The sequence below is a fragment of the Phoca vitulina genome, unplaced genomic scaffold (genome assembly GCF_004348235.1).
Source record: "Phoca vitulina isolate PV1807 unplaced genomic scaffold, GSC_HSeal_1.0 scaffold39, whole genome shotgun sequence".
Taxonomy (NCBI): domain Eukaryota; kingdom Metazoa; phylum Chordata; class Mammalia; order Carnivora; family Phocidae; genus Phoca; species Phoca vitulina.
In genome coordinates this window covers 14,422,266-14,434,588 of record NW_022589742.1, presented here as the reverse complement: position 1 = coordinate 14,434,588, position 12,323 = coordinate 14,422,266, and the positions used below count along the sequence as shown (strand labels likewise).

Sequence of the window (12,323 nt, the reverse complement as noted above, 5' to 3'; positions counted from 1 at the left end):
GGGAAAAATAAAGGGGGGGTGGAGACAAACCATGAGAGACGATGGACTCTGAGAAACAAACTGAGGGTTCTAAAGGGGAGGAGGGATGGGTTAGTCTGGTGATGGGTATTAAAGAGGGCACGTATTGAATGGAGCACTGGGTGTTATATGCAAACAATGAATCATGGAACACTACATCAAAAACTAATAATGTAATGTATGGTGATGAACATAACATAATAAAATAAGATTTAAAAAAATTTAAAAAAATGAAAAATGCTATATAGACATACACCAGGGTTCTCACTAAATCCAAATGGATGACTTTTATGAGTATGCTCATTTTGAATACCACTAGACCCCATCGAGTTTTGAGGTTTGTTCCATTTTTTCTGCTACTTATTTACCCACACCCCAAAAGGAAGTAGAGTGGGGTTCAAGCAATCAAGTTCTCCAAATGGCTGCCCTAGTACTCCTTGTAGCTGGAGTGCAATGAGGAAACATGGTGTTCAAGGGTTCTCAGGGAAAGAGATCTTTCCACTATACTAGAGTTTCTTTAACTTTATTGGATATAAAAGCCCCTGTGGGGAGGTTGCTAAAAATGCTGTTTTCTGGTCTCCATGCCCAGAAATTCTCATTCAGTAGGTCTCGAGTGGGGGCAGGGAATCGGCATTATTATAGCACATCCAAAGTGATTCCGACACATCCGGTGTGATGGGCCATATTTTGTGAAACCCCGATTCATGACAAGCTTTCATTCTTGAAATCTCAATTAGCAACTGTTTGCCTGGGTGACAAGTACTTTTGAGCTTCAGGGAAAAAAGATGGGAAGGTCTGAAGCCTTCCTTCTCACAGTCGACAAGCCCCTAGCTTGATTTCATCATCGTGCCTCCTTCTCAGTTAAAATATGTTTTCTTCCTGCTAAAGACCTCATGGTAGACAGTGACCTAAGTAAGGAGCAGGGTGCTTGGCTCTTAATTGGAATTGCAACGAAAGCTCCTGCAGAGGCAACAAGCTGTCCAGCTCTAGGATGTCAGGGTGAGGGCAGATAGACCCAACATGCCCCTTGTGAGCACACACCTTACGGTGAGAGGTTGCAAGTTCAGGCTAGCCGGCTTCCGACAGCGTGAGGTGGGTGCTAAGGGCCTCTGCATTCTTGGGAACAAGGGGTCATAACTGGTTATGTGCCTCCGCACAGGAAAGAAGTCCTGCCTTTTACTCACAGACCAACCTCCAGCTTTTTCTGGGTCACGAAAGCCAGCCCCAGTGCCCAGCACCAATAGCACGACCCCAGCTGAAAGGCACCAGTCACTCCCCTATCCTTTCTTCAGCAGAGACAAGGTTACAGATTTTCTTTTCCATAAGTAGTATTTTTTAACTCCAGAAATAATATATGTTTATTAAAGAAAGTTTGGAAAATACTAAAATATGGAAATAATAAAACAGTTAAAATTGCCCATAATTGCATTGTTTAAATACGATCAATATTAAGATTCTGGTGTGTTTCCTGTTAGCTTTTTTTCCCCCTATGTATAGGCTTATTATTTCTTTGTACTGCTTATATAATAATGTGCACACATTTTGCATTTTGATTATTTATCATTTAAAATAATCACAAGTGTATTTTCAGGTTATCATATAGGCTTTCAACTTATACACTTGAAAAAATTGTGCAATCAATCACTGAGTGAACCAACATTATATACATAGCTCAATATCTTGCATACAGAGAACATTTGATAAATATTTGTCGAATGAATGGATGCATTCCCCTTTTATGTGACATTTAGTTAAGGGTAAAGATTTTCAGAGGAAACTGAACACTAAGTAATTAAGTGGAGGCAGAGGAGGTGGGTCAAAGAAAAGGGGGGGGGAGAATTTCTAATTCAACTGTTAAGTACATTTTCTTGAGATTTCTGAACTTATATTTCTCCCTCTTTTTTTCCCAAAGAGTTGGCCTTGGTTTGTCTGGAGCTTGTTCACAACTATTAATATCTCCATTTTACAGATGAGGAAAACCAAGCCTCAGAAAGGCTTCCTAAATAATTTTCCTAAGATTACATCGTTAGTACATAGCAGAATTGGGCTTCCAGTCTAGGTCTATGGGCATCCTTAGCTTTGTCCCTTTACCACATCACATCTCTTGCAGAAAGAGGCAACAAAGGAGGATAGTTGTCATGAGTTTGTGCCTCTAGTAGAGCTATTCTGGAAGCAGAGAAACTTCAGTTACTGAGGCCCATTCGATGGGACTGGGCAGGCAGCCTCCCCAGGAGGGAGCCAAAAAAAAAAAAAAAAAGCTCATTCAGCTAGGGGGAAAAAAAAAAAAAGAAACCCATTGACGCCATGACAAAAGCTGGTGGTGGATAAGCTCATGGGAAGAGGTAAGGCCGAGATTTCAATATCCAAGGCCTGAAACCGGACATTTCTAGATGTCAGACTTGTTTGGCTTGGATGACTGGGTATTTGTACAGCAGAAATTGGTAAAAGAACAGGTCTGGTGAATGTTTGTTGTCTTTGATTGCTTTTAGAAAACAGAGAAAATTGGAAATGATTTTAAAATTGGTGCAAAGGCAGAGAGGTACCATGTTTCCCAGAAAGGCAGGCAAATGAGTGGAAGGAAGCCCTTTAAACTCTGACTAGAGCTCAACTTTGCTAAAAATTGCATGACAAAGTACAGGTGATTCTTCCCTGTTACGCACCCCTTCTGCTGCATTAATGCTAATATCGGTGGTTAACAAAGCAAATGTAATAACTGCTCTCCCCAAAGGACCCGTGATTGCAGTTTCCACTCCTCAGGCCTGCAATCGAGCTGTTGGAAGAGGATTTTTCATATTTCTTGCTACCTCCTCACTAGAATTTTGATCGACAGAGCCCCATTTTCCCAGTGGAGAAAAACAAGGCACAGAGTCACGTCCCTACAACTACCAATGGAGGATTGGGGGAGAAATTAATTTGGGCCTCTGGACTTAAGCAGCTCAGGGCTGGTCTACTACTACCAGATGCCCTAAACACTGAACCCATTATGGTACTTGCCCCCATATGTATTTAAAATTTAAAAATACAAAGTCACAGAAGAAGTGCAATAAAGTCCAACACAGTACCACCTCCCCATTGAAATATCAAATATCAAATTCTTTCTAAAAATAAATGTTGGTGCCCCTCCTATGGCAGTGCCCTGAGCAAAAAGTATAGGCGGCGGAATCTGGAAGTCAGCGGCAACTGGGAGCACCCCATACTTATACATACTTGACACTGCGTTCTTTCATCTCTCTTGGAGATCAACTCCCCAAAAACGAAGGTTCCCAGGAAGCATAGAATCTCCCTCTTCCCGGAGGGAACCGCAGGACAGGGGCAGTAAAATACTCTCACCTTTGGGGCTCCTTGGGGGGCAAAGCTCTTTTCTCCTACTCACATTCTTGGTTCTGTAGAATGGAACAGTGACTTAAAATCAGATTTGGAGTTACCCAGGGCTGAGGTGATCCCTCCCCTAAAACAGAAGGTTCCCCAGGGCTGAGGCAGTCCTTCCCCTTCCGATTCATGGCTCCTGAGGCAGACACCGCTTCCCCCCTAGACTGGGTCTCCCGAGGACTGAGACGATGTGTCCCCGCAAACGTGGGAGTTTGTAGGGCTGGGATACAGCCCCCCCCCTCAGATCTGAGGCTCCCTGGGACAGGTGCATCATCTCGCCTGCAAATTCCAGCTCCTGGGGGCAGGCCCGCTTTTATGCACCCGATCAAGGGCTCCTGGGGGCAGAGACCTCCCCTCCCACTCAGATTCGGGGCTCACCGGGGCTGAGGTGGCGTCTCCCCTCAGACTCGGGGTTCCCCGGGGTAGGGGCAGGGTCCCGCCCTCAGAGTCAGCTCCCTGGGACAGGAGCTGCATCCTGGCCTCCCTCCGGGTGGGGGAAGGGGCTGCGGGATCCGCGGCCTCTCCTCCCGCGGGAGGAGGGGGGGGCTCCCCTGAGGCCCTGCCCCCTTCGTGACAAGCCCGAGGTGTCCGGTGACCAAGACACTCCGAGCTGGGTGCAGGGTGCGGCTCAGGGCGTGGTCACCGGGGGCTACTTAGGGCGGCCCTGTGCGGGGACAGCGCGGAAGCCAGCTGCGAGGCGGCGGGCACTCGGCGCGGGTCATGGCGTGGATCCTGGACTGCCTTTTCGCCTCGGCCTTTGAGCCCCGCCCCCGCCGTGGTGAGTGGGGCCCACCAAGTCGGGGGGCTGGGGTGCTCGGCCCGGGGCGGCCGGCGGCTGCAGCCCCGGCAGGGCGCCCTGGGGCTTGGCGCGCCGCCGCCTCGCCTCCCTTCCCGCTGGCTTTTAGCTAATTGTTCCTGGCTCCAGAGACTGCCCCGTCGAGGCCCCGCATAAATCACCAGCTTTGCCGGGAACGGCGAGCAATCGCGCTAATGGCCCGGCAGGACGCGGGGAGAGCGCGGGGGCGGAGTCGCTGGCTTGGCCGCGCTGGGAGACGGCGGAGCCCTGGGCCCCGACGCGCCCTCCCGCAGCCCAAGGGCCCTAAAGTCCCGAGGGGGAACGTCCCTGGCAGGGCGGCCAGCGCCCAGGGACTCTGAAGATTGGGGGGGGGGTGTCCTTTTGCCCGAAGCTTGTCCCTCGCATCCCAATCTTAACTACAGAATATCACCGTGGGGCCCTTAGAGTCGTCGAATTCAACCCCTTCATTTAAGAGACGGCGACATTGAAGCCCAGAGATGGCGACATTGAAGCCCAGAGATGGCAAAGGCCTGCCCAAGGTCATACAAGGAGTTGGCAGCAAATCTGGTTCTGCTGAAGCCCTGCCAACTGCCCACTGCCCCAAACTGCCCAGGGGCGGAGACCTGGGGTCTTTAGTCTGGGTCTTTCCTTGGGTGCTTGAAATCAATGCTCGGTTCCTCTTTCCCTGTGGAGTTGAGGCCATAGGTGTGCAAAGATCACAGCACGGATCAAAATATGGGTGGCATTTCACCCCTTTTGTGAAACTGCTTCTATGAAGCACATTTTGGAAACCGATTATTTTTACTCCTCCTTAAAGTTTCAGGAGACTGATTTTTTTTCTTTTTGAGATTTCCCAGGACCCCCACCCACACTGTCCTTCACTCCCCCTTGGTAGGCCCCACCCCTTCCAGGCTGCCACCTGCCCCCACTGCCACCTGTTTTTCCATAGTCTCCACCTCCAAAATCTATATTGGTGAGAGTGCGTCATTGGTCACCAGCCATAGACCAAACCTGGGGCTGTCTCCTCTTTCCTCTGCCCCCTCATAGGCGGGGAGAGGAAAGGCAGGGAGAAGGTGGGCCTCAGCAACTTATTTCAGCAAAAACTTGTTTTTAGTTCTTGTCAGCCTCAGCACCCTGCTGAGAACCATCCCAGGAGTCCAAGGTATTGCTAAGGGGCCACAGCTTGCTTAGCAAATTCAAGTACAATCTCTGGCAAGCCACAAGATCTCTGAGAAGGAAAGAGATCTGCATACACACAGAAAGTTTAACTTTTTGTTCTGTACGTTCTTTCAGGCTTATGTGATCCTGGTAAATCAAAAAAAAGGGGGGGGAGGGAGTTTTATATAAATGCCTTTTAAGGCCTTATGGCTCAGGCACCCCATCCTCAAAAAGGGGTAGGGGGAACCGTTCCACGCTTACCTGGCCTACAAGGTTGTCCTGTGACTCCAGTGAGATCAAGGATAAGATGGTTCCTTTATGAAAAACCCCATTGGGAGGGGGTTAATATCACACAAGGAAGCCCATCCCCATCTAATGACACCCTTGTCTATTAGAATTTGAAGGCTTTTCCTTAAACCGAACCCAAATCTATGTCCTTCTGGCCCCAGCACTGACCTTCATGATCCTTCCAAGGGAATAGCACCAGCCCTCCCCATTCCCCCACCCCCACTCACCCCTGTTCTTATCCAGGCCCAGCCCCCCCAGTTCCTTCATCTGTTTAACATGTGACATGGCCGCAAGGCTCCTACCCGCATCTAGCTGCTCTTCTTTGAACACACTCCAAGTTGTGAATGCTTAGTGTCCTAGCCAAAAGAGGATTTCCAGCTGTGCCCCCGTAAATATAGTCCTGGATGGCTGACTTTCCCTCTTTTGGAAGCGTACATTACACTCATGGTATACAGATACGTAGCCATAAATACGCACATACGTACACATTCCCACACCCACACATGCCCACATACAAATCACGAATGCACAAACACACATGCTTCACACGCATCGCGTACTTTTCACACACGGTACAATATGCCCACACCACACAGGCACATCCTACACACAAATCCCACGTACATGCCACACAGTTCACACAAGTAGTTTATTTATATTGGAAGTACTTTCGACTGAAGCTTCCTTTAAAAAAAAAAAAGTAAACCCAAGTTCTTTTCAGAGGCTCCATTCTGTATTTAGTTGGTGTTTGAACCCAAGTGCAAGATTTTAGATTTGCTACTGAATTTCCAGTCTGGTAGGACCTGTCCCCCCATATATGCCACCGGCACAGCACTGTCTACACCAGCTCTATTACTCACCCAAGAGCAGCCGGTATCTGTGACACGCTTCCCAGATGCTGGGCGCTAGCCTCAGTCTTGTACGTGTATGATCTCATTTAAGTCACACATCACTCTGCGATTCGTAATCAGTCTCTGGGTACAGTTTTTTGACCAGGTAAGAACCCATTCATTGCCTTCCTCCTGACAAATGCCATGCAACACGAAGTGTAACTGTTGGTACTCCGTAGGGTTATAATTGCCCTGGGTGCCTCCCTTCGGATGTCTTCCAGAAATCCTCTGGAGTCAGAAGTGGGGGGGAGTAGCTGGCCATTGAATGGAAAGAGTGGGGGAAGTACTCTAAATGTTCTTTAACCCACCAACCCCCGCTTTCCCAGGAGATAGTTGGTGTGTCAGAGTAATCTTTTGAGGGTAGCAGTGGACAACGGACAACCATATGAAGACATCTGGCTGAGGCATCACTGAGATCTGGGAAGAATGGTGGCCCAGAAAGGCCTTCTTTCCCAGGGAAAGGGACAGCACGATTGACCCACTTGAAATTCTCTCTTCCAGTTCGTTTTTGGCATTGGATTTAGCCTCAGACAGTTGGACTTCTGTAAAGCGGCCAAAACTCTAAAGCTGAAGGGACCCTGGGGCCCACTTTACATACAAATTTGATCTTTTCTTGGAGACAGGACCCAACCAATTTGCTAAGACCAGGCCTGGTTGAGCTGTAACAGGATTATTTTTCAGAGCTTAGGTTCCTGGGTTAGCCCACACTTTACCCACCATGAGGCTAAAATACAGAATCTGTGTGATGAAGACTGGCTGAAAATAATACTCTTGCAAAAAGTACCTCAGGCTCTAGCAGTAGAGTTGACATTCATTAAGCTTAAATATCAAATGACAAAAAGCGTTCTGGGTGTTGATAGAGTAGGACATCAGGTCCCTGAGGGTGAGTATGGCAACGGTGAAAGCAACGTTGTTCCTTTCTTCACACTTATCTACTAAGATAACCTAAACATCCCACACTAGCGGAACAGTTAAACAGACTCTATGACGTACCACTTGTTAGACTAGTCTACAGCCATAGAGATGGTGTTCATGAAGACTATGTAGCAATTTGGGAAACAGTATGATTACAATTGTGTCAAGTATGCATTTTTGAAAGACTGGAAGAAAATTCAGCAACAAGGTAAAGTATGAGATTCTATTAAGTGGGTGCCATAATAGTTATTTCTGTTTCTTAAAACCTTTATCAAGTTTGTTTTTACATTACTCTTGTAATATAAAAATGTTTTAAAAAGGTTAATACAGGGCCTATGATATGCAAATAGTCCAGATTATGACCTAGAATCCCACTATGCAGTGTTTAATCTAAGGGCTTTTTTTTTTCCTTCAAATTTCAGTTTAAATGTAATGTCTAGATCAGGTCAGCCAAACGTGGTCTCCCTAATGACCATGAAGTGTCCTCTAAAAGTGGGTGGGAAGAAGCAAAACTGGTTTGAGTCCCAAGCCTGCTTTTGTAGTGTTGCTGTGAGCAAGTTATTTAACCTCTCTTCAAATGATATAATAAAGCCTACATTTCCAGGTTATAAATAAGAATAATCATATTCATATGGTAATATCAATTACACTAAATACCCTCTATGGCTCAGGTATCAAAAGATGTGCTTTGTTCCTTCTCCAAATATTTACTACAGACCAGTCATTTTACATAAATGATCTCATTTAACATTCATTACAACTCTCTGAGGTAAGTATTATTATCATTATTTTGAAGACAAAAGCTCAAAAACGAACTTAAAAAAAAAAAAGGACGAAAGCTCAGAGAAGTTAAGTAACTTGTCCACTGCTGCACAGTGGCTGAGCAAGGATTCGGACCCCGTTTGGTGTGAGTTCAAAGCTTGAGTGAGATTAAAAGAGAGAACACTTGCAAAGTTCCCAGCCCTGTGCTGATACACAGCAGACACTTGCTGGGTGGTCAGTATGATGATGCTGTTCCCTTGCCCAGAGTCCAAATTCTGGTCTTTGATCTATTTGATTACTTATAGATCCCTTTCTGTGAAGAAGTGCACATTTCAACTGGAAGATGCAGTGCAAATACCACCTGTGTCCTCATCGCTGGGGCTCTGAGTCACTAGGAAATGCTTTCTGTTTCCTTCTGGCAGTATCATTTGTTCTCGCATGTATCAGCAGAAGTAGGTAGATGGCATGTTTGATGAGCCTTGGCAGCTACTGTCACGTCTCAGATACATCTCTTGAGAAACCACGCGGCTTCCTCGGGATGGGCACCCAATACCCAGCCACCGGTAGGTCCCTGCACTCAGGGAAGCTTCTTAAATGGCCGGGGCCTATTCTAAACCCCTGCTTCACCAGATGTATGATATGGCTGACCCTTCATTGCTACCCCTCCCCTTCCCCTCCTCCACGCAGAGGTTACAGGGCCTCCTCAGAGGCAGAGATAGGTAGGCGCTGGAGAAGTTTTTCTAAATTCCTAAATCCTCAGAGGGACTCACGAAGAGATAATGTTGCATGCTGGAGTCTGGGGGTCAGTGAGGGGTAGCATGCAGGATGGATAAGAGGGGTGAGGGGAAGGGAGAAGGTGATGGCAGCTTCCAGAGACTGGGAACGCCCGGAGCCCAGCCTCTCAGAGCTTTTTCCGGCCTCAAATCTCAATACTTCTCTACTCCGTAGCCCCTTTATCCTTCTCTGGGATTATATCGATCCCCTACATTCAACTTTTTTAATCTTCCCCTACCACTTCCTGCTTAAATGCCGCTTTAGCTTGTAGTGACTTGCTTTTGTCTCTAGAGGGAGGCAACAGAACCAGGGAGGAAAGGGCACAGATTGGGGTCTTCTCTCCCTTTACCATTTTCCGCAAAGGGTAGATTTTACTTTCCTTTAACTGAGAACAGATAAACAACTAATTGGAACTGTATTTTGTGTGCTGCAAAGTATATCTCAGAAAAATACCCATCATATCTCTCCTTATCACCCCATCTACTTCCCAACCTTGGTGGCTGCTAGAGAAAGGGTGGCCTTTGAAATGCTTTTTAATTTCTGGGGTAGTGGTGGATAAACAAAACAGGAGTCCTGGAGGGCAGTTTAGCCAGGAAAGAGTCATGCTGTCATTCCCTTGAGTACCATGGCACATATTTAGGAGACAGAGTGGGGACTGGGTCTGCAGTGAGGGTTGAAGAGTTTAGGCCATAACTGGGGGGGGGGGGGAGTCTAGACACTGGGCAGGTAGTTTGAAACTTTCCTACATGGAGTATTGCCACTGAAACCTTGGTCTCATTAACACTGCCAGGAGAAACTGCAGAGTGAGAATTGGACTAAGGGTCCAGTTCTTCCCGGGCTGCATTAGGCTGATCAAAACATTGTCCTAAAAGAAGAGGGACTATTTCAAGAGTGTCAGACACATCAGTAATGAGGAAAATTGGCAGCTCAGTCAGGCGGCTTCAGTCTCTGAACAAAGTGGTTGAGACACTCTGGGGTATATGATGGGGGGGAGTACAGCGAGAGAGGGAATTAACCTTTTCTTGAACGTTTACTGTGCATGTTAGGCATTTGGCTGGCGCTTTCCATACTCTACCCCTTTCAGTCATCTGAGCATTTCTAAGGCAGGTGTTAATATCTCCAATTTACAGATGAAAAAACAGATTCAGAGAGATGAAGTAACCTTCCCAAGATCACACAACAAGTAAGCGATGGAGCTGGGATATAAACTCAACCCTGTCGCACTCCAAAGCTCCTCTGCCCCCATGGAAAAGACAAAGATTCTCATCTGTAAAGGGCTTTACTCTCACGGGGAAACCAAGACCCCCCCCCCCCCCGCCCTCAATAAAATTCACACTTGTGCCTTGCCCCTACAGGTTGTTTACATTTGAGAGTAATGGGGGTTATTAAAGCATTTTTCCACCTTTACAATTCCCCATATAATCCTCATGTTCCGAACTCCAAAGAGAGAGAGACATATAGTGAGGATTTTAAGCTCCAAGTAGTGTGTGTGTGTGTGTGTGTGTGTGTGTGTGTGTGTGTGTGTTGGGATGGGAGGCAGGAAGAGAACCTTAAAAGAGGGAGAGGCCTCACAGGAGTGACTTTGAGAAGTGCACGTGAAGCTGGTATATTCAGAGGAGGTGTCAGACTGGCCCACAGCAGCAGGAAAGCCAAATGCATGAGACTAGATGCTGGGAGACACCAGAGTTTGCATGAACTCCTCGTATGGGCCTTGAGTGACTTAGATTGGCCTCTCTATTCCCCCCCCCCCCTTTTTTTTTTCAAAAGGAGACTTTCTGGTTACATATTAGTTTAGGCAATGCTTTTCCTGCCCACCCAGGATGGGGTGCTGACCCAGGCCCAGCTTGGGGGAAGCTTTATGGATGTTCCAGCTGCTTTTCCGCCGCACACCAGGCTCATTTGTGCCAGTTGAAAGGGCACAATAATAACAGTAGCAATTTAAATCGTGCTTCTCGCTTTCCCCCCTGAAAAGTGGTGAAGTGACTCACCACAGTTCAATTGTCCCTCTCTATCCACCCCCTGACCTCTTTGCAGCAGTCTAGGCTGGTTCCCCGGGGGCTGAGCTGGAAGCCGTGACTGGCCTGACACCCCCCATAAATGTGTTCCCCCAAATGCAATGTATTGTTTTAATTTGGATTTCTCATATGAGGCTGCTTGGAAGGCATTAGAGCAGCATGAGCTCCATTAGGCAAGCACAGTGCTCCCCACCCAACATGAATAATACAAAATGGGGCCATTCAGGAATATTTTCTGGGGAGGGGTCTGCTTGTTTTTCTATGTGCAGCTTGATATGGAGATGCCTGTCCTGTTTGAAATCTACTGCATACCAACTTCTGGTGGTAATGTTGTAAAAACGGGTCTGGGAGAGCTGTGAAATCCTTCCCTCACTCCATCCTTCTCCATACCCAATTCCCCTGACCCTATGGCTAGAAAATGCTCATTCTCTGATCTTTCTTTCAGCACCAGCCTAAGGAGAGCTCCCAGAACTGGAGCTGGTGAGGTGCTTATGAGCCTAGAGTAATTAAAGATTTTGAGGTGTCAACAAAGCAGGTAATTAGGGGGAGAAGGTATCAACTGTCTGAGAGACAAAGAAAGTAATTATGCTGAGCACTCTTGGTGCTGTCAGTAAACTCAAAAGAAAGATTTGTTGGGAAATGATACTGTTTGATAGAGACTTCAATGCCTAGCAGGAATCAGGAGACTCTTGGTGAGGCTGCCTGATATAGAAGAAAGGTTTGGGGAACGTAGCAAACCTGTATTTAAGTACAAGCTCCACCTCCCTCTGGCTGTGTGATCTTGGGGAAGTTACTTCTCTGAGCTTGATGTTTGGTGTGTAAAATAGCAATAATCCTAGCTCCACCTACCTCACAGTCATTGTGAGGTCTCAAGGAGGTAATGCATGTAAGAGCGCTTAGCCTAATGCCTGGTGCACAGTAAGTGCTTAATAAATGGTAACGTTATTATGATGATCACTACCATTATTCTTACTATACCATGCATTCTCTACAGGAGCTCAGAGTTTAAAAGGAGAGACCAATAATTGCAGTTATGTATGATCATGTCATGAGAAGTATGAAGAGTGTAACTATGGTGGCTCAAAGGAGGGAGCACTCAACTGGGAGGGAGGGGTACAGAAAGGCAGAGAAAGTTTTGTGACTCCTAAGTTAGGTCTTACAAAAAATAAGTAGGAGTTTGTCACGAGGCCCAGGGGGAAAGGGATTCCAGGCAACTGGATCTGCCCACACAAAGCCAAGGAGGTGTGAAACAGCAATGGCCTGAGCAAATAGTTGGGCTCAGCTAAGCAAGGACTGGGATATCCTGGGCGGGGGGGGGGGGGGGGGGGGGGGGGGGGG

The 12,323-nt window shown here is 47.1% G+C and overlaps 1 protein-coding gene across 1 annotated transcript in view; it reads left to right on the top strand.

Moving 5' to 3' along the window:
- The first annotated feature begins 4,059 nt into the window (after positions 1-4,059).
- ARHGAP36 (Rho GTPase activating protein 36) overlaps positions 4,060-12,323 on the top strand; it is a 30,221-nt gene continuing 21,957 nt past the window's right edge. Inside the window, exon 1 of the mRNA XM_032428359.1 lies at positions 4,060-4,165. Within this exon, the coding sequence (XP_032284250.1) occupies positions 4,108-4,165 (58 nt within the window). The 5' untranslated portion in view covers positions 4,060-4,107. The remainder of the gene's footprint in view (positions 4,166-12,323) is intronic.